This window comes from Micromys minutus (assembly GCF_963924665.1).
Source record: "Micromys minutus genome assembly, chromosome: 11".
Lineage (NCBI taxonomy): Eukaryota > Metazoa > Chordata > Mammalia > Rodentia > Muridae > Micromys > Micromys minutus.
Window position 1 is genome coordinate 42,999,323 of NC_137980.1, and position 22,572 is coordinate 43,021,894.

At 45.6% G+C, this 22,572-nt stretch overlaps 2 protein-coding genes across 2 annotated transcripts; both read right to left on the reverse strand.

The window, feature by feature from the left end:
- Nucleotides 1-168: 168 nt before the first annotated feature.
- DNTTIP1 (deoxynucleotidyltransferase terminal interacting protein 1) lies at nt 169-21,879 on the reverse strand. The gene is made up of 13 exons (XM_080925029.1): nt 21,732-21,879; nt 21,129-21,199; nt 20,312-20,408; nt 14,285-14,383; nt 10,148-10,216; nt 9,864-9,917; nt 9,553-9,611; nt 8,200-8,245; nt 4,458-4,516; nt 4,303-4,363; nt 3,056-3,127; nt 616-671; nt 169-519 (listed from the first exon to the last, which is right to left on the reverse strand). Exons 1-13 carry the CDS (start codon nt 21,834-21,836, stop codon nt 381-383), a joined length of 987 nt encoding a protein of 328 aa, XP_080781155.1. The 5' UTR covers nt 21,837-21,879; the 3' UTR covers nt 169-380.
- Nucleotides 10,751-11,017, reverse strand: LOC308427009 (ATP synthase subunit f, mitochondrial-like; the record flags this gene model as incomplete). The annotated part of the gene is made up of 1 exon (XM_080925031.1): nt 10,751-11,017. The coding sequence occupies one exon, from the start codon at nt 11,015-11,017 to the stop codon at nt 10,751-10,753; it is 267 nt and encodes an 88-aa protein (XP_080781157.1).
- Nucleotides 21,880-22,572: the final 693 nt, after the last annotated feature.

The window sequence follows — 22,572 nt, forward strand, 5'->3', positions numbered from 1 at the left end:
TCACATTGTGCAACATTACTAAACTGGGACAAGGACGGGAGATTGGCAGAGAACACAGATGGGGTAGGTGGGCAGGTAGGTGGTCCTTTTCTGGTGTGCATACTTCTTTGGCCCTTGTTCTGTCAGGTCCCACAAGGCAGTCATTACATCAGGCTCACCTGTGTTTATTACAAACTGTTTAATAGCTTCTCATTCCAATAACTTGAGAAACAGAACCACGTGCCAGTCTGGGGTGCTCTGCAGTGAGTCACTACGAACCAGCTCATGTACAGCTTGAAGCTGCTAAGAGCCAACTAGACCAAATCCCCATGATGGCCTCAGTCGGGCAGGGAAAGAGGGTCTTGGAGGCAGGCTGCCGAGTGTCGTAGCCAGGACACTGCTCAGGTCTGGGGAGCTGCTTCAGCAGCACGATGCTCATTTTCTGTCCGTAGTGTCTCCATGTATTTCCGCATCTTCTCAACCATCCAGGATGGCAGAACAAAGGATTTCAGCTCCTCCAACTTCAGGTCCAAGCATCCTCTGGAGGAGACATTGGGTGGACATTAATGGGAGGGTGACGGCCTTGTCTGTGTGCCTACCGAGGCGGAAGGATGGGGAAAGAGCCCCTCTGTATACCTGTAGTCATCGCTGGCAGCCAGGTCTCGGATGTCCTCCTCAATGAGAAGGTACGCCTGAGGGTAAGGGAGAGTGAGGCTTCTGATTAATTTCATTTTATATCAGAAACTACTAAATAATGTCCTGGGTAGAAGACGCAGGATGCAGCTTGCAGATTACTAGGGAGGAGTTTGCTGGAGGGCGCTGGGAATGGTTCCTTGAGAGCATCTTTCACTCAGAAACTTTACAGGCAGAGTAGATTCCAATGACTGAGAAAAAAAATTGCCCAGGCTGTACCTGAACTGTACCTGACTCAAGAAAGAAAGAAAGAAAGAAAGGGGGGGGGGGAGGAAGGGAGGGAGGGAAAGAAAGAAAGAAGGAAAGAAAGAAACAAACCCCATGGTCTTCCCACCAATTAACAACAAGAATAACAACACTTGATCGATGTGATTTATAGCATATGTTAAGAGCTAGCAGAATACAGAGATGAGAGCAAGAAGTGGTATTTACCCTGGGGTTGGTCAACAATGCTGCTATACAGTGGCTGTAGCACTGAACTCTCCCTGGGTCTGTACAAGGCCGCAGCCTATGGTCCTTGAGCTCATATACACTATCTCTTTTTGTTTTTGTAGCTGAGATTGGCTTGCAATTCTTGTAGCTCAGGCTGGCTTTGAACTCACTGCAGCACAACTGCTTTAGCTTCACAAGTACTGGGATTATAGGCAGGTGTCACACAGAGACAGGAACAGACACTAAATAATGTAGTAATTATCTTCAAAATTAGTATTGGGGATTAAGTCTGGGGCCTTCCCCAAGTCAGATAAGCATTCTACATATCCCTCAACCATACATATCCCTAGCAGCCTGCCTTACCACCCCCCTTAATTGCTTTTTTTGAGATGGGGTTTCATGTAGTCCAGGCCAGCATCAAACCTGTCAGATAATAGAGGCTGGCTTTAAACTCTTGATTTTGCCTCACCCTCTCAAGTGCTGGGATTACAGATGTACAACATTCCTGGCCCTTTTGGAAAAACAAAACAAAACAGCCTATTTTATTAAAAACTTGAGACAACTTCTTGCTTTAAGCCTGGCCTTGAACTTGTTTTGTAGACCAGCAGGCTTTGAATTAAAAATCCTCCTGGCCGGGCTGGTGGCACCTTTAATCCCAGCACTCAGGAGGCAGAGGCAGGCTAGACTACATGGTGAGTTCTAGAATAGCCAGGACTATATATTGAGACTGTTATCTCAAAAGAAAACAAAACAACCAAAGAAAAAAACCACAAAAATCCCCTGCTTCAACTTCCTGAGTAGCTGGGATAACAGGCTGATGTTACCAGGCCTGGGCAGCTCCAGCTTTAAAAGACTTGTTGCACCTCTACTGCTGCCCCTCTTCCTCCTCCTTTCTTTGGGTCAGGGTTTCACCGTGCAGCTATGGCTGGCCTGGAACTCACACTCATTTGGTTTCCTCTGCCCTCCAAACGCTGGGTTACAGATGGCTGCCGCATGCCCAGCTCTGCTCATCTGTTTCTGTTCTAGGCTAAGTGGTAGCAATCTGGAGTCATTTATAAAAATGAGTGTGGCACAGAGACACATGAAAGAAAGCTCTCACTGCCAAAAAGCAGATGGCGTACACAGGAATTTATGGTCATGAGAGTCAGTTATGAACAGTTCCAATAGAATCCTCATGGAGAACACTGCCTGTGTAGAAAAAGCCATGGTCGTCTCAGGACACACAATGATCCTGACTGTTGCTTGATTTGAGCTGAGATGACTTAGTAGATGTGAATCTGGAAAGTGCTGCCAGGTATGGTGAACATCTTTCTTTTTCCCTTTGTTGTTGGTGTTTTGTTTTTTTTTTTTTTTTTTTTTTTTTTTTTGAGACACAGTCTTTCTGTTATAGCTCTGGGTGTCTTATCTTAGAACTCACTCTATAGACCAGGTGGCCTTGTACTCAGAGATCACCTACCTCTGCCTCCAAAGTGCTGGGATTAAAGGTGTCTGCCACTATACTTGGCTGTTAACATCTTTAACTTGTGTCCCTACTATGTTGAGAAGGCATTCTACAGATGTATCTGTGATGATTCCCTGTATCCTTGCTATGCTGTGTTTGGAAAATGCAGTGGTCAATGAATAAGAATCTGTCCGCAGACATATTTGGAAAGAAGCATTGCTGGGTAGTGAGTTCCAGGACGGCCAGGACCGTTACACAGGGAAACACACAGCCTTTTCTATGGGCATCTAGTATGACCCAAAACTTGCAGGAGTGGGTGGAAAGTTGAGAGGGAGCCCTAGGAACCGTATCTGCTCTTCAGCATGAAGGAACAGGTCTCATGTCTCCCTTCCCACCATTTTGATGCTTAAGGAGTCTACAAAATTTGGAGACAAGTTGTGGCCAAGAGCTGGAATCATGATTCCTGGACTGGGTGCGTCTTTGGCAGTGGTACACACAAGCAGTGCTTACCATCTTTCCGCCTGTTGCCCGCATATGATGCTGCTCAGCCAGCCAGTGCTTGTCCTGAGGATCTGCTGCATACTGTGAAGGATAAAGTTAGTGGGAACACATGTTAGCTTAGTGGGAAGGGCTCTTCCCTTGGCTCCTTGACCAGTTCTTACCAATGGACCTTGTCTTGGCAGGTGTGTATATCCAAGGGCTCATGAATCTGAACCATGCCCAGGGAGCCTGGGGTTGCAACCTAGTTGCCAGAGTTCAAGTGCATGTCCACTCTCTCTAGATGCCTTTCTTAAATATAGCATCCCTAGAAACAAGCTCAGTATTTTATTTTTGGTTTCTGACAGTATATCACTATATAGCCCAGGCTAGGATTACCTCTGGATCTCCGTCTCTGCTTCTGAGTACTGAGATTATAAGCTCTTATGTGCTATTACTGGTAGGACCATACTTTCTAAAACAAACAGCACCATGTTCTAGAGTTCAACATCAAAGACAAACAAGGCTAAACGTCCTACACTTTGTAGATATGCAAATGTGGGTAGTAATGTCTTCCAGATTCGCCTTCCTTGGTTGTAGAATGGAGAGTGCTGCACCAGCTATGGCGGCATAGCCTGTAATCCTAGCTCTTGGTAGGTGGAGGCAGGAGGACCTGGAGTGAGTGAGAGGACAGCCTGGGCAACATGAGAGCCTGTGCTAGAAGATAACCCTCTGAATCCTATGCAGTTGTTAAATATGAGGGAGAGCTGTTTGTGTAGGACAGGTAAGCCATCAAGATATTACTGACAACACATTTTCTGTAAAAACTGCTGGGACATGCCTTTGATCCCAGTACTCAGAAAGTAGAGGCTGGAGGATTTCTAAATTTGAGGCTAGCCTGGTCTACAGAGCCAGTTCCAGGACTGTCAGGGTTACAGAGAGAAACCTTGTCTCCAAAACCTAAAACTCCACAAGACTAAAAGAAGCTGGGCAGGGAGGCTCGTGCCTGTGTTCCCAGCTTAGCTTGAGTAGCAGAGTGTAGGGGACTGTAGGTGTGCACCTGGTTACACAACCATTCCAGGGACAATCCCACGAAGCAGGCAAGTGGAGCTCTCTAAACTGGGATTGGCATAGCTAGGCAAAAGGTGCAGGTAAGGGGAACTAGATCCCAGATATTTTGACTACCAGGTCAGTGTATGTCCAAGCTTCTCTGTGCCTCAGTTTCCAAGGCCATCTACAACCACAATGTCATGGCTCTCTCCCCTCCAGCGCTCACCTACCTTAAAGAGGTGTGGGTGCTTGATGTAGATCCTCCCTCTGGTGCCTCCCATTCCTAAGGCCCTGTAAAATGAAGGAAGAGTGGCAGTAGGTGCTGACCCTGTTAGTGAGCTGTGAGCCAACCCCTCCCCATTGGCACCAAGGGTCTCAGACTTACTTGTTGGCTCGAGACCCCAAAACAAAGGTGGTAGATTCATTCAGCCGAGCTGGGTCCCACTGAAAGAAACAGGCCAGTAAGGGGTATTTAACATGCTGGGCAGAGATGTGACACTCCCCCGTCCTTTCCTCCCCCCCCTTATCCGTTATTGGACAGTTTATGCAGGAAATAGAGTACTTACAATGTTAGACTCTGCTAGACACTGAGGATTGAGATGAATTAAGATACAGACTGTTCCCCAGGAGTCCCAGACACACATACTGGCTGAAAGACCATTATCTGATGGGGCCATGACATGGCTGGGTCAGGGCGTGAGAGGTGTCTAAAGGGATGGATGGAACAGGCAGAAGGTCCCTCTTGAAGAGCTCACCCTGAAGTTACCTCTGGAAGGGTAAGTGCGAATCAAACAGGTGGGGGAGGGACGGGGCATCCTACAGAGTGCAGTGGGGAAAGGCTGATGAGCATTGGTTTGGAACACTCAACAAACTAGGTCATTTCTGTGTTGCTCTAGGAGAGGCGACTGAGAAAGCAGACAACTGGAGTCCCTAGCCACACTGATGGGTTGTGCTGTATGACCTACAGACCACATGGAACCACCGATGTCTACTGGAGTAAGCCTAATGTGCTCAAGGACAGTTCACTCTTTCAGCAGTGTGGATGACAGAGCAGCTCAGAGGCTGCTGTGACAAATCAGAATGCCAAGCAATTAAGAGCCTAAGCTATGGCAACAGTGAGGAGAAAGGGGGACAGGAACTGTAGGACATTCACAGCGTAAGGGTTTGACTGGATGCAGAGAGGTGAGGGAAGTCAACAGGCAAAGATGGCTCAGGTAAGACATAGCAGGATCTGAAAGGTGGACTGAGGGTGCAGCTTAGCAGAGAACTGTTTGCCTGGCACACGTGAGGTCCTGAGTTCTGTTCCTGGTACATACAAGGCTGTTTAGTCCCTAGTACAATCATCAGCACATAACGGGAGCTCACTTTTGTCACAGTGAGCACCTGTGAGGTTGAGAAGGATACTGAGTTCAAGGCTAGTCTGGGCTACAGTGAGAGCCTATCTCAGAATAACAAAACCAAATGTGTTTTTGAAGATCCTCATTACAATTTTAGATCTGCTGTGTCTGAGAGGTATTTGGAGGTTCTGGCTGGGAGCACAGCACCTGTGTACCTCTGACCAAACAATGACCGTGCTCATTCTTTTGGGATGAGATGCAGCTTTAGGAGGGGTGTACATGGAGTGGTGAGGGTGGCCTAGCCTGCCAGATCACCGTAGTCAATTCTAGGCACCACTAGGGTGGCATATGTTCTTGCCAGATGGCCCTTACATCCTAGATAAGCTGTGTTTGACACGCCTGTGCAACCTCAGGCAGCAAGGACTAGTAAACTGGAAGATGACAAGGTTGAGAGCTGAGGTGTGAGAGGGACAAAGAAACCTGGTAAGTATAAGACCTGGTCCCGAAGCTGTAGGCATGGATGAGCAAGATCCCTGAGCCTACGGTGGTCAAGAGGCACCAGAGGTCTTAAGGAGGATGAGTTTGAATTCATTCATATGAGACAGCTCACAACCACCGATAGTTCCAGCTTTAAGGGAATATAATATTCTCTTCTGACCTTTATGGGCATTCACATACATACTCACATGCACATAAAAGTTTTAAAGAGACCCAGAGAGAGCAGGTGAGATGGTTGAATGCCTGAGCCTAAAGATGTGCATCTGATCCCTGAGACCCACACAGTGGAAGGAGGAACCAACTTCCCTGGGAGGGTCACTGACCTTCACATGATTTTGTGAATGCACACAGAGTAAAGAAACGTATTAACAGTCATACAGAGGAGCTACAGGTGAAGTGGGGATCCCTACCATATGGGCCATGTTGGAAAAGCCCTCTTCTTAGGACTAAGAAGGGAGCTTGGAGAGAACAGAAAGAGTCAGGAGAATATGGATTGCAAGCTTTAAGTTTTAGAGCTCAAGAAATTTCTTGAAGATTTTAGAAGAAAATTCCTGACAAACTATAGGGAAAAGTAGAGGGCTGTGCTTGCTAGTTCAGTGTCAACATTTAGGAAGAGAGACTCTTTTTTAACTTAGAAAATGCCCCTCTCTGCCTGTAGACAAGTCTGTAGAGCATTTTCATAAATGGAGAGGTCTCTGCCCACTGCGTGAGCCACCACCCCTGGGCAGGTGGTCCTACAAGAAAGGTTTACAGGCACAGTAGCTCATGGCTTTAATCCCAGCATTTGGGAGGCAAAAGCAGGCAGATATCTGTGAGTTCAATAGGGGGAGGAAGCAGGCTAAGTGGGCCAAAAGAAGCAAGTTATTAAGCAGCACCCTTCTATGGCCTCTGCATCAACTTCCTGCCCTGAGTTCCTATCCTGACTTCCATTTGTCGATAGACTGTTATGTGGAAGTGTTTTTGGCCATGGCATTTTATCACACCAATAGAAACTGTAACAAAGACAGTAGCTAACTGGGCCGGAGAGATGGCTCAGTGGTTAGAGCACTGACTGCTCTTCCAGAGGTCCTGAATTCAATTCCCAGCACCCACATGGTGGCTCACACCATCTGTAATGGGATCTGATGCCCTCTTCTGGTGTGTCTGAAGAGAGCAGCACTGTACTCAAATTCATAAAATGAGTAAATTTTAAAAGAGCAGCTAACTTGTTTTTAATAAAGTTCTAACAAGGAGAGAGATACCTTTATGTACCCGATCATAAAAGAGATTGCAAAAATATTTTGGAGGTGGCAGATACTAAAGGCATCAACAGATTTTGGGCTTCACACTTGGCTTTATCACCAGCCAGCTGTACGCCTAGGCAAACTTCAAATGTATTGGGAGCATGAGATAATGCCAGAGAACAAGATCACGCCTGCCCAACAGGGGGATGGCAGGAAGGAAACTCGAGTCCCAGACAGGGTCACAATCTGTCTTGTAACAGCATCACAAACAATAAGTGAGCCAACAAACCATAAAGGAGTGTTAGCAGCTGTCGGCTTAGGGACTTAATTCTCCTTTTTAGAGACTTACTTTAGCCTTGAACTTGCAGTGATCTTCTTGCCTCTGCCTCCCAAGTGATGGGATTACAGGTGTCAGCACTGGACTCTGAATTTTAAAATTACCCATTTAAAAACTAATCAAACCCAGGGCCTCATTCATGCCAGACAAAAGCTCCACTATGGAGCTGTGCCTCCAACCCAGCTTTTTAGTTTCCCTCTAATAAGAGGGAAGTCATGCCACCTGCAGGAAAATGGTGCAGCTGCAGGGTTACATTAATCAAGTACATCTCAGAAAGACAAAACTGTATGCTTTCTCATTTATACATATAAAATCACGTATGTATAAATGATATCAATGTAGACATGAAGCGTAGGGGAACAGAGGGAACTGATGGAGGGCCAGACAGGAAAGGGAAGGCAGCAGAGCATGGAGAGGGACACGTCCTCAGTTTGGCATGAGTGTGTGTAGTGAGCAAAGACCAAGCACAACAGAACAGTTCCCATGTCAGGGATCACAACCAGGGCCTTCGACATGCCAGGCAGTATCTGCTGCCAGGCTACTAAAGTCCAGCTCTTTATTTTGTTCTAATCCCAGGTCTTCCTTGGAGTACTGTCTGGAGGCCAAAGTGGCTGAAGGTAGAGACAGGGAAGATGGCTGTGGAATGGCGTGAACATATCATGTATTACTTCCAACCTCTTTTCCTCACAGGGGCCCAGAGCCTCGGCCACGGTCATGTTCACACAAGCATACCTTGGGGCCTTCTCGGCGAATTGGTTCACAGGATTTTGGTTTCCATCTGCTCAGAAGGAAAAAAAAATAGGTGAATTCTCCATGTGATGGAGGGAGGAACTGAGCTTAGAGGTTTACTGGAGACATCACTGGAAGTCTTAGTGGTGACTGTTTTCTGGCAAGTCATTAGAATTACAAAGGAGGGGCTAGCAGAGGTGGCTCAGCAGTTAAAACACTAGCTCTTTCCCAAAAGACATGGGTTCAGTTCCCAGCACCCACATGGCAGCTCACGACTGTCTGCAACTAGTTTCAGGGGATCCAACATACAGACATACATGCAGGGAAACCACCAGTGTACAAAAATAAAACACTAATTAAAAAAAAAAAAAAAAAAAAGCCTGGAGCAAAAACTATCTTAGAGCCTAGCAATGGGCAAGTCCAGGAATGTCTAGTTGTAGCTTTCTCATCTGTCAGAAGGAGGTAAGGCCAGCAGCTGCCCTGCCCACCTTCAGGTAAAAAACAGTTTAGAGTAAGACCTTGTCCCCAAGACAGGACAAAGGGCTTTAGGAAGGATGCTGTAGCTGGGTACAGGCCATTCTAACTCTGTCCAATTTCAGACTCACAGCACCAGGAATGTATCCCACAGCAGCCAGAAGGCCCAGTGATGGTGTTAAGCTGGGGCAGAGTCATCAACTGTAACAAATGTGCCATTCAAGTGTCAGGTGTTGCTAGCAGGTGCACATGTATGGGGCAGGGAGGAGGGTTCATATCTCTGTATCGTCTACTCGTTTGTGATGTATCTAAAAATGCTCTATAAATAGAACTTAAAAAGCTTTTTGAAAAGAACCCTCCTCTAGTCTAATAGTGCTGCTAATAATTGTATGATCAGTTCTTTGTTGTGTTTTATTGTGACAGTGTCTCATATAGTCTAGACTGGCCTTCAAGCCACTTGTCACTGTGTAGCAGAGGATAACCAATAATTCTTAATCATCCTGACTTCTCCTAAGTGTAGAGATCTCAGTTGTCTGCTATTGACCCTATTAGGGCAAGTAATTCTGACTGTTTTTAAAAATCTGCTAGCTGCTGTGTTCTTTACAGAGTACTTGTAAGCTTGTATTCAGACCAGCTCTGAACATTTAGACATGAATCAGGACTGGTGTTTAATCAAGCTGGAACTGTTGTGGGCTTGTAAAGGCCAGATAAAACAACTCTATCTCATGGTCCCTTCACTACCCTACATTGGAAATCCTCTCCCACAGTAGCTCACACCAATTGACCCAAGTCCACCAGACTTTCACCCTGGCCTCTTCCCACTCATTGCCCCCCACCCCTCAATTCCCTTCAGCTCTTACAGCACTGGTAACCCCTACTCACACCATGCCAGCAGCTGCGCGGTCATTTGACAGGACATGTCCAGGAGGCCGACCTTTCCTCTGCACAGAGAAGAGCTGTCAGAGCCTTAATCTGTGGTAGCATCCCTGGTCTAGTCTGCTGGGACCAGGTCAGTTAGGACAGATGGTTATATAGAAAGAACAAATGATCCTGGGAGTGCCCTGGAAAGCAACTGTTTCTCTCCTTGCCACCCCATGCCTGGAAAAGCCCAAAGGTAATGAAAGCCCAGGTCTTCTTTTGGAACAGAAGGGCCCTTTCCAGCTGGAAGCTCCAACAAGGACTTACTTGCTTACCTTTTTGGGAATGGGGCTTCCTCGGTGGGATTCCTCTTCTGCTTGCCGGCCACGCTGTAGAAAAAGGGAAGAAGTCAGTGCAAGGCTAGTGCCTGGGAGCTGCAGTCTGCTGGGGCTAAGTAAACAGGACTCCTGGACTCAAGCCTTTGGCCACCACTTGACCTGGGTCTCAGAAGTCTTGAACAGTGCCTTTTGGACCTGGTGTATCATTTCCCGGGTCCATATGTTTTACCTGCCTCCCACTTGTCTCTTCCCTCCCAAGACCCTAGGGCAGTGATTTTCACCTTGATTCCTGGAATTTCATGGGCCAATCTGGGTATCACCTTTTCTCCATCTGAAAAGAGCAGCTTTGCCTGAAAGGAAAAAAAAAAAAAAAAACAGTGTTGGCAGCCAGCAGCTTGGTGGGAAGTGCAGCGGTTTGTAAACACAACTTCAGGATCAGTTAGCTTTCCTGTAGTCCACACTCATATTTATGTTCAAAGATGCAAACAAGCAAGAAACGCATGAGCACATATATCCATTTATGAAAAGCGGCTATGAAGACATTCTATTTCTGCCTGTTGACTATGGAGGGAAGGAGCTGGTGAGGCACCAAAGGCTGGACTGTGCTCAGTGGTTATGAGGATCTGAACCCGCCACAAAGCAGAACAGTCAGCTCACATTAGTCTCAGCACTTAGGAGGTTGATCCACAGGATTGCTGCATGTTCATGAGACTAAGGAAAACAAAGATGTGCCTGTGTGTGTGTGTGTGTACACAAATTCATGTGGTGGAGTGTGTGTGGAGGTCAGACCTGTCAGCTGTCTTTCCCATGTGTTGTCAGGCAAGCACCTTTAATTACCGAAACATCTTGCCATGGCAGTTATGCTTAGCCATGCAGTGCCCTCCTCAGTGGTACTTGTGTCGCCGCTCATGTTTGAGTTCCTTGTAAGAAATGCAGTAGCTGAAGACCACGTAGGCTGCCAGTACCACGTTAATCCCTGAGATGCTGCCTTTCCGAATGTTGATGTGCTTGTTGTAATATCGGTCATACCCTCTCCGAAAGGCTCCTGCAGTGCCACTGGAGGTCAAGTCCCACATCAGTATCCAGCTTGGCAGCTCTCCAAGTTTAACCTCCACAAGCCTCTTCTCCTTCAATGGCACGAGGGACACCATCTTAAAGTCCTGATCTAAGTCTATACTCTTAACCATCACTCAGAGACCTTGTTAATATAGACCAGGTTGGCCTCAGAGATATCTGCCTGGCTTTGATTCCCGAGGACTGAGATTAAAGGCATTTACAAACATCTTTCCCTCTCCATCTTTCTCTCTAGTTTTCCGAGACAGGGTTTCTCTGTATAGCTCTGGCTGTCCTGGAACTCTGGACCAGGTTGGCCTTGAACTCAGACCGCCTGCCTATGTCTGCCTCCGGAATGCTGGGATTAAAAGTGTGCGCTACCGTATGAATCCTCTTAATGGAATCTGTTATTTGCAAAAATAAAGTGAACAGATAAAAGCAAACAAGAGAAAACTCAAGGGAACACATGGGAGGCAAGATCCACCACTTCCTCCTAACACAAAGAAGGGTTGGAAAGATTAGAATCACTGAGAAGGAAGATAGGGCATATGGAGAGAAGAGAACCAGGCCTTACCCACCCCAAACTAAAACACTGGGCTGGAAGTTAGTAGTGGGTAAGGATGCTTTGGAACCCACAAAGTAAAAGGAGAACCAACTCCTGCCAAGTTATGCTCTGACCTTAGTGTAAAATAAACTATCACCAGCACTGATTAAAACAGTCCTAGTGTAAATCATCATGTCTAGTCTGAAGAATTTTCTAATCAAGTAAGTTTGTTTTAGACAAGGGAAACCCAAAACAAAATGCTTTTATTAATTTGTGTGTGTATAAATGTGTGTATTTATGTATATCTATACATACACTTTTTTCTTTTTGACAGTGTTTCTCTATGTAGTCCTAGCTCCTAGTTATTCTGGAACTCACTCTATAGACAAAGCTAGTCTCAAACTCAGAAATCCTCCTGCCTCTGCCTCCCAGGTGCTGGGATTAAAGGTGTGCACCACTATGCCCAGCTATATATTTCATGTGCATGTGTGTTTTGTTTCCATACTAGAAGAGGGCATTGGATCCCATGGGACTACAGTTATAGACAACTGTGAGCTCCCCTGTGGGTGCTAGGAACTGAATTTATCCCCTCTGGGAGAGCAGCCAGTGTTAACTGCTGAGCCATCTCTCCAGGCCATTTTTGTTGTTTCTACAGACAGGTTCTGGGCAGCACAGGCTGGACTAGACCTCAGTATGTCCTCATCAGGCTGGCCTCAATCTTACAGAGATCCTCTTGTCTCTGAGCCCCCGACTACACGTACATGCAACCAGACTTGGTATTCAAAAGCTGGGGGGCAATGAGGGCTGGTCATGCCTACTTTCTAAAGAAATTATTATTATTACTATTATTATTGTGTGAGTTTGTGGGTTGTGGCATACATGCTTCAACATACATAAGGGAGTCAGGACAACTTTATGGGGTTGGTTTTCTCCCCTTTAGGTGGGCTTGGTGGTTAAACTCAGGTTGTCAGGCTTTTGTGGCAAGCACCTCACCCACTGAGCCATGTCTCTTGACCTTTCTTCATCTTTACATCTTATCTGAACTCCTCAGGAGTCTCCTAAATCTATTTCTAATCCAGTGTTCTCGAAGCAGCCAGAACAATGCTTCTTTTGTATTGTGGGGGATGGAGCTCAGGCAAGCACCTTGCTGCTGAGCTGTACTCCAATTCTGAAGAATTTTGCTAAAATGCAAATGACATCAGGCCACTCTGTGATTGCACACCAACACCGTCCACCGGGCCTGTACTCTGCCCACTGCAGCTGTGTTACCCTATGAAACTAGAGACACTCTCCTTTCCCACTCCTTCCCCTGGACTCATCGTCTAGCAAGCCCTCTTACTGGACAACTGTTTGTCGAGTACTGTCAAGGGAAGGGACATGTACATTGCTGGGGCCTGACACTAAGAAGCACATAGTAGGTCCTCAATAAATATCAAGTGGAGTGATAAATAAAAAGACAGGGACCAGTGAGCTAGTTCAGGAGGTAAATGCATTTGCTGCTTGACATCTGCGTGAGTTCCATGTTCAGGAACTACTTGGTGAAGGAAGAATTTCAGAAAGTTATCTTCTGATTTTATACACTTGCCATTTGTATATATACAAACACCCAGAGGAGAGGGATTTAAGATGAAGGTGAATGAAGATCTTTTCAATTTACCCTGCTTCAGTTCAACCTTATGGAAACACTATTAGCAAATGTCTGTTGTTAGCAACTGTTACAATTGTTCATATATGATGCTCATTCCTGGAATAAAGAATCTGGCCTCTTAGGAATTTGCTGGCTAAAACTTCATAGTCTCAAGAAGCAGGTCTGTTTCCAGTGTTCTGCAGGATGGAGCTGTGCCCTCCCAGAGCTGGGGTTCAGGCAGTGCTTCTGTTCCTTTCTGAGGCTCCGCAGTTAAGCAAGGCATAGTTAACAAATTCAGTCAAGCAAAGAGCATGCTGGATGTGACAGTCTCTATTAATAGCACAGCTGACATAGGCAGACAGGTTCTCTAGTGTCTGAACAGTCATTTATAGAAATGATGTCAAGTCTCCTGACCACACCCGAGATGCAGGAGGACAAAGGGTGCTAAGCCCCATGACCCTCAAAGAGGCTATGGCTACTTGAAGCGGATTTACCAACTACTTGCAGAGGCAAGGCACATCTTAAATTACAATTTGTTTTTCTCATTTGCCCTTTTAAAAATGTGATAAAATTTTATTTATTTATTGACTGCATGTGTATGTGTGGACATTCATATGTAGGTCAGAGGACAGACAGCTTGTGGGAGTGGGCTCTGAGGAATTAAACTCAGGCCACCAGGCTTGGCAGCAAACATCTTATTGGTCCTTGTTTGTCTTTTTAATTTGTTCTAGCTTTATTGTGGCAAAACTAACAGATACTACATACACGAGGGGTCCATGTGTTGGTTTATATGATCACAATACACTGTTACCACTGTGTCTGTATACATGTGTGTACAATTTAGAAGAACTTTCTTAAGCAGATATCAAGTAAACAAGAATGTCAACAACTGTTGTCACTATTTTCTGTGTACCAGACTGAATCAACCTTCTAAACCTCAAGCTACCGAAGCTTCCCAGGTAACCATTTCCTTCTGTTTCTTTCAGTTTGCTAAACAGTTTCTTCAATGGCCAAACAGGGATGGACATACGTAACCTGTATGGTTCCTTTATGCTACTTCTCTTCCTGCTTTGTCATCTGCCACCTGTGAACTCAACTCGGATGTAAGTGGCTTCCTGATGTCTCCCAAGTACCACTAATGAAAGAACTTTCTTAGCTCACTCCGAACCTTTGTCTGCATCTCTTGGCCCTCACCTGCTCCAGGCAGCTGCGGCAGGCCTCCTGAATCAACTGCTCTGCATCCACTTCTTCCCCAACATTGTCTCGAACATTCAGCGCTGCCTTCTGGAAGAACTAGGGGAGAACATCAACACAAAGTCAGAAGTCTTTCAAGTCTGCATTAACCAAAGGGTACACATTTAATGCGGTAACATCATGGATGACTGTTGGCTTTGCTTATACACAGCCTCTCAATTTCATAATCATGTGTAAAGAAAAAATGCTATGCCCTAAGCAAATGGGCCAACGTAAGTGGAAAACATTAACACAATGGGAAATCACAACTGAATTTTTCATTAGCCAATCCCTTATCTTCGAGGCAGGGAAGGTGACCCAGGATCCCAGCAACACCAACAAAGGCTAAGTAGGGCATATGGGAAAAGGGAGAGCGTGATTCTAAAAATGCCAAGAAATTGCATGATGGGGCTCAAACATCTGAGGTGCCTGAGATCACATTTAAGTGTCCAAGTTGGACCAAGGAGATGCCTCAGTGGGTTATAAGTGTTCAAATTGTATCTCTACAAGAAAGTTATCAGTTCTCTCTTGGATATATCAAAGTTCTGGAAACTAAATTGTTCCTGTTGTGAGAAGCAGCTATGAGGATGCACTGCCACTTTTTAATTAGCAAGTCCATTGCCTCTGTTGTTAACATAAAAACCAGGGAAGCCAGGCATGGCGGTGTGTGCATTTAGTCCCAGCACTTGGGAGGCAGAGGCAGGCATATCTCTGAGTTCCAGGTTAGCCAGGACTATGTAGAAAGACCCTGTTCAAAACAAAACAACAGCAGACAAAATAAAACCAGGGAGAGCACATGAAATGAGTGTACATAGCACCACCTTTCTTTCCCTCATACCCCTTAATTCCATCTCAAGAAACTGACTCCTCAGAAACCCTCAAGTGAATCAAGATGTACAGTGTCATCGAAGTATAATTCTTTTTAATTAAAAAACTACATGAACTCTTTATTTAGCATGAATGTAGACACCTTGCAGGAGTTGGTGCTTTCCTTGTTTGAAGTGAGTTTGGGATTTGAACTTAGGTCTTCAGGCTTGGTGGCAAGTGCTTTCATCTGCTGAGCCATCTCATTAGCCCCCACTGAAGTATTTCTTGTAACATGAGAAAAACTGTAAACAATCCCAACGAATTTCCTAGGGACTAGCTAATTAAGTCATGGCATACTGATGAAAGAGAGTACTCTGTAACTATTGTGAAGAATCAGGATGAGCTACTACATGATGATCTAGAAACATGGCCCATATACTAAGTCAGTCAAGGTGATGAGGTTTGTTCAAGTGACACAGCTGGAAGGCTGTACAGCCATTGTTGGCAGTCAGCTATTAAATACTAGTGTGTATGTGTGCACAAGCATGTTGGTGCCACAGTGTGTGTACAAAAGTCAGAGGGCAATCCTGTGGAGTCGATGCTCTCCTCCCATCGTGTGGGTTCTGGATCTACTACTGCCAGGGTGTCAGACTTCATGGGAAATGCTTTACCCACCGAGTTGTCTCACTGACCCTGTTTTCTGATTTTTAGAATGAGGCATCACATACCCCAGGCTGACCTCCAACCAGTGAAGGATGAGCCTGAACTGCTCTTCTTGTCTCTACCTTCTAAGTGCTATTATAGGTATGTGCCACACCTGGCTTAAGAGAATATTTTATCAAAAAACTGAGTTGAATTATAGAATAAAAACATCCCCTACACAGACAGTCCACAGTCCTACCATGTTTGTTTTACTAGATATCTACTCATTCTTCTGCCCATCTATCCATCAACTCAATGTTATTAAACATTATTTGCAATGTTAAGGTGCAAACACAGGGTCAGTATGCTAGGCAGGCTATTCCACACTGCTAATCTTAAAAAAAAAAAAAAAAGTACGACACTTATACATACATATAGTTTGTGTATGTGTGCATGTGGGAGCACATGTCATGGCATGTGGTAGAGGTCAGAGCACAGTCCTTCCACCATGTGTGTTCTGAGGATTATAACCAGGTCATTAGGCTTGGCAGCAAGTACCTTAAGCCCCTGAGCTACTTCAATGGCCCCAGCATTTAATTCAAGACAGTCTTAGTAGGTAGCTCAGGTTGGTCTTGAATTCATAATTTTCCTGCTTCCACCTTCTGAGTACTGAGGTTACAAGCATACACTTCAATGCCAGATCTGTTATTAAGTATTATAAAATTAAATATTCTATATTATAATTTCTTTGAGAAAGCTTAAAAACATTTTTTAGATGTATCATTTGTGTGTGTTGTGTCTGCATATATGTCTGTGCATCACATGTGTGCCTGTTGCCTGAGAAACCACAAGAAGTTGCTGGTCTCACACTGGAGTTAGGAACTATGGATGGTTGTAAGCCACCACGTGGGTGCAGGGAACTGAACCTGAGTTCTCAGGAAGAGCAACAAGTGCTTTTAATTAGCCTTGAATTTTTTTTTTTTTTTTTTTTACATTTATGTATTTGTTTTGTGGACACATTCCATGGCATACTGTGGAAGTCAGAGGATAACTTGGGGGACTCAGCTGTCACTCTTGGTGGGAAGGGCCTTCACTTGCTTAGCCATCTTGTTGGTCCTGGAATATCTTTTTAAAAAGCAACATATGTTTAGTAGAAATAAATAAAGATTTACTTGAGCAAGATGAGACATAACTAAAATTTAGTATTTTAAAAAGGTTAAAGAGATGGACTGGAGAGATGACTCAGCAGTTAAGAGCACTGACTGCTCTTCCAGAGGTCCTGAGTTCAATTCCCAGCAACCACATTCTCATAACCACCTGTAATGTGATCTTATGCCCTCTACTAGTGTGTCTGAAGACAGCTACAGTGTACTCACATACATATAATAAAAAACAACAAACTTTAAGGAGACTGATAGCAGTTATTTGGTTTTTTAAGATTATTTATTTACTACATATAAGTACACTGTAACTGTCTTCAGACATACCAGAAGAGGGCATCAGATCTCATTACAGATGGTTGTGAGCCACCATGTGGTTGCTGGGATTTGAACTCAGGACCTCTAGAAGAGCAGTCAGTGCCCTTAACCACTGAGCCATCTCTCCAACCCACTGAGAACCCTGTTAAGCTCAGATGAGGCCAGGCACCACAGGAGGGACAGACACCACTCAATTTATTTTTATTTCAGAGGTTTCTCTGACAGTTTTATGGAGGGTAGATTTAAAGAAGGAAAGAACAATCAGAGCTGGACAATCACAGGAGCCTAGATGAGAAACAATGAAAGTGCCAGCCAGAATGGGGCATGGACTCTGCAGTAGACCACTACACACTGAACACAGAACAGAAGGTAGGTTTCTACACAAATGACCCAAAACTGAGCTCTGACCCCGTCTGTCCCTGCCCTCCTCACAGTATGCAAGTAGTAGCTCTGTTTTCATGGCTGCCCAGGACAAGTGAGCTGGCAGGTATAGACATCCTCTTCTCTCAGTCTGCATCTCAGTCATGGATATAAAAATACACAAGTTGCTGCCTCACTACTGGGGCTCCAACACTGTCACTTCCTGTTGGGATTATTTTGGTTTCCCAGTTAGTCCCTCTGCAGTCTATGTTCATGTGTTCTAATGCGCTTGCAGAAGCCAGAGGCACTGAAGCTTCCAGAGTTGGAGTTACAGCCAGATGTAAGCCACCTGCTCTGAAAGCTGTGAACCAAACTAGGATTCTCCATCCACAAACAGTGTGTGCTCTTAACTGCTGAGTCTCCCAGCCCTCCCTAAAAGCATCCATTGATTCTTTCAAAGCATAACCTATAGAAGCATGCCTTGAGAGAATCATGGCCTTGAGGCTATCCTGGGCTATGTCGTAGATTTTAAGCCTCTTTGAGCTACTTTAAAAACAAAGCCAATCAGACAAAAAATGGTTGGCACTGTAGAGATGGCTCAAGGGTTAAGAGCACTGGCTGTTCTTCTGCTTTTCCCAGCACCCACATGGTAGCTCAAAACCACCCATAAATTCCAGCCCTGGGGGATCCAACGCCCTTTTCTGACCTTGTGTACATCACACACATAGTATGTATCTATACATTTGGCAGAACACTCATAAACATAAAACCAAAACAAACCCAAGAGTCCAACAAAACCTCCCAACAACCCAGAAAACAAAACCTCAAAGTGGCCTCAAAGCCTTTACAGGATCTGCAGTTATTTCTTTATATGTCCAAATTATCCTGATATCAAAACAGAATAAAGACAATTATAGGGCAAGCTCCTTGAAGAACATAAAAGAATAATTCTCAACAACAGAGTTGCAAACTGGTTTTAAGAAAACATGGTAAATATTCATCATGAACAAGCAGGCTATAATCTTGAGACATAGGGATAATTCACATTTGCAAATCAATAATGGAATTCATTAAGCAATGGACTTAAGACAGAAATCAAATTATCATCTCACTAGATTAAAGAAAAGGCTTCTGAAAAAATAAAACATTTTGTAATAAAAGTCCTGGAAGAAAGGGAATGTATCCTAACATAAAAAAGGCTACAGATGACAGACCTACAGCCAACATTCTGTTAATTACAGAAAACTCAGAACTGAAACCAGGAATATGACAGGTGTCAGGTGTCCACTTTCTCCACTCACATTCAGTATAGTAAAGAAAGTTTCAGCTACAGCAATCAAGACAAGAGAAGCAAAGCACACAAACAAGAAAGGAAGATGCCAACAGAGCTTACTTACAGACAATATTCTACACACCAGAAAACCATGAGAATTGACAAGCACTTTCAACAAATCAATGTACAAAACCCTACAGCCTTCCTGCACACTGGCAGCAAACAGGTTGAGGAAGAAACCATTCCATTCACAATTGTTACAAAACAAACCCTCCAGTAAGCATGCCTGTAACCAAAGCTTTAAAGACTGAAGGAAACTGGAGACCCTACAGGATGGAGTGACCTTCCCCCACCCTACTGTGAAATGGCATTCCCAAAAGCAACCCCATCAAAACCCATGAGCATCTGTCACAGTGCGTCTGTCACAGTAGCCGACACTCTAGCTCTGTCCTCCAGTAAGCCCAGTGGTCACCTCTTTTTTTCACTTGGTCCCAGACACTGTTCAAAGTGAGCGAGGGCATTATTTGTCTTACACAATGCCTCAGTCCCGGTCATGTCTGGCAATATTCTAATCATGAATTACTATTTTTCTACTGCTTGGGAGCAATCTCAGGGCTTTACACACACAAGCTAAGTGCTTTACCGAGCTACTCACATGGTCCCAAGTCATTTTAGTGATGCTGATAGTATTTTTAAAAATGCATTAAAAAAAATGTCATGGTCTAAGCAAGGGTGTTGAATATATTAAAATGAAGCCACTTGGCATAAAAAGGTATTTAAATCCCCCCTAGGCAGTGAAAAGGCTATTGGGGTGTATATTTAGAATGGAAGCCTATTATCTCTGTGTAGCATGAATGTGAAGAGACTGCTGACAGGAGGAAGAACCATCCTGCCTGGAAGACTCCTCTATCCCCTCCCCCTTTCTTTTCTGATAGGAACTTGCTATGTAGACCAGGCTAGCCTCAAACTCCAAGGATCTGCTTGCTTCTTTCTCCTAGGTGCTGAGATTAAAGGTATGTGCTACCATTCCTGGCTCTTTTTAAGATTTATATATATATATATATAAATATACATATATATATATGTGTGTGTGTGTATGTACCTGCGGAATTTATATTCTGGTTATAACCTGCAGAGGCCAGAAGAGAGCACTAGATCCTGGACCTGGAGTTCCAGGTGTCAGAGAGTGGCCTGAAGTGGGTGTCTGAGAACTACAACAGAGTCCTGTGTAGGATCGGTGAGCACTCCTAACCCCTGAGGCTATGTTTTCCAGCCTCCATTCTTTTTCTTTCTTGTCCAAGGGGTCTTACTGTGCTGCCCAGGCTGGCTGTCAGCTGCCTCAGCCTCCTGCGTGGTTGAGCACGCCACAGTACCTGGCTGCGTGGTCTTGTTTAGCAGTGCTGTTGGCTTTAATCACCATGTCCTCACCTTCATGTACTTGTTGAAGACACTCTGGATCTCCTCATTGATGCTAGGCTGCAGGACAGCACGGAGGAGATCCATAGAGATGGCTGGATCTGTGAAACTGCATGGGGGTGGGGGGAGAGAATCAGGGGAGTGTTCCAAACAACATTCCCAGATTACTCAGCCAGTTAGTGACATGTGATTTTAAAATTTTATTTCATCATAACTCTCTATGAAATGGAAATTATTTTCCAAGTATGAAATATAATACACACACGTATTTTTTTCTTTTTCTTTTTCTTTTTTTTTTGAGACAGTTTCACTATGTAGTCTGGCTGTCTTGGAACTCACTATATAGATCAGGCTTGCTGTAAACTCACAGAAGACCGCCTGCCTCTTCCAAGTGCTGTAATTAATAAATGATTATTACTACCCCAGGTCAAAAATACAAGAAGAATTCCAAAGGCCCATCCAGAGTATTTTCCCTTCCCCAGGCTGGACTCAACTAGTGGCCCCATGTCAAAGCTGAGAAAACAGAGTCTAAGAAAAGCTAATGGCTTGTCCAAAGGTATCCAGTTAACAAACATCAGAGTCTGCATTAGAACTGATGTCTGAATCTCGAATTCACATTCTCTGGCTTACAGATTTCATTCACTGAGATGGTACTACATTTTTATACCTTCCCTGCTTTGTGGAAGAGTTAGGGCAAGGAACTGACAAAGTTACAGGAAGTTACAGCACCCGGAACTCCTGCTTGTTGTTGATCTCAGACTCCTTCAGTGGGGCTCTCAAAGCACTCACTCAAAATTCACATAACCAGATATGGTCGCACAGGCCTTACCTTGTGGTCATCTGAGATCGGCGGCCCCTTCGCTGCACCTGCCGGTGTTTTATCATTATGTTCCAAGGGTTCTGTGGGGACCAAGTGGGCAAATGTCACCGAGGCTTCTCATAGTGAAGATGAGTATGGAGAAAAGTGAGTATGGAGCTAAACCTAGACGTTCCTGCTTCTCACGTCTCCCACCTTGGGTTCTGATGGGGAATTCAATGGCTGGAAGACCCTGTCAGGGTGGAGGAATTGGGAAAATGTTTTCTGTCACCAGTGTCCAAAGCTCACTTTTTCTGGAAGAGCAAGAGGAAGAGCAACAATGTTTACCGAGGGTCTACTATGGGGCGGGTGAGTCAGGCGTTCTACCTGCCTTTATCAGCCCATCCCACCACAACTCCATCAATGTTGTTCATTTCACAGAAGAGAAAACTGGCGCTCAGAGGGTGTCACACCAGGCTCACGTCACCTAGCTAGAATCTGAATCCGGGTCGTCGCACGGAGAAACCGGCACCCCTAGGGCCGCACAGCCGCCGCGTTCTTTCGCCCGCGGGCCCGGGACCCGGGAGCCCGAGGCCCTGCCCGGCCCGAGCCCCAGCCTCGCCCGGGCGCCCTCACCGTGAGAACCGGCTGGCCCGCCGCGCCCGCTTCACCCAGCTCCAGGCCGCCTCGCTCCGCCCCGCCGGGGCCCCGCGGCTGCTCGGTGTCGCCAGTCGCCCCCATGGCGCCCCCGGCCCACAACAACCTCAGCTCGATTCAGCCACCGGAAAGCGGCGCCGTGACGTCACGGGAGCGCCCGAGCCACCCGGACGGAAGCGCGACGCGGGAGCGCAGTGGGTTGCTATGGGAACTGAACTGCCGCCTTAGGAGCCGGGTCTGAGTGGTTTCCGGATCTTTGGTGTAGGGCACGACTTCGGGGTTTTCAGACCCCTGGGAGACAAGGGCTGGAAACTGAGTGCGGGTGTTGGGGACATTCAGTCAAGGGACGAGGGTGGGTGTGAGGGCAGCAGGTTGTACACTTCAGCCCAGGGAACACAGGATGAGAGCGGTCCGAAGTTCAGTCATTGAAAGCCGCAGGGACTTCTGAAAGCTTGGCACAGCCTCCCCCGAATTGTAATAGTCTGACGCAGGAACCAGGAAAGCCAACAAAAGAAGGGCTGCTGGTGCCATTTCAAATACCCAGACACCAAAGCACCATAGCACTAGCCTTTGTGGGCTGTCGCTTGTGTCGGAAGGCATCAGAATGATGTCTTGTGAACTAGTCTTGTTCTGGAGAGCTGACCTTCTCTCCCCTAGATGGTTGATTCTGGGATAGGTAGGGGATGGAGGGTTTAACAACTGTGGCGTTCTTCAGGAACCCCCCCCCCCCCCCCCCGCCCAGTACTGTCTCAGAGGTAAGCTGTCCGTAAAAGAATTGGATTCACTTACAGATGATGAAGTTACTCTTCTCGGGTTACAA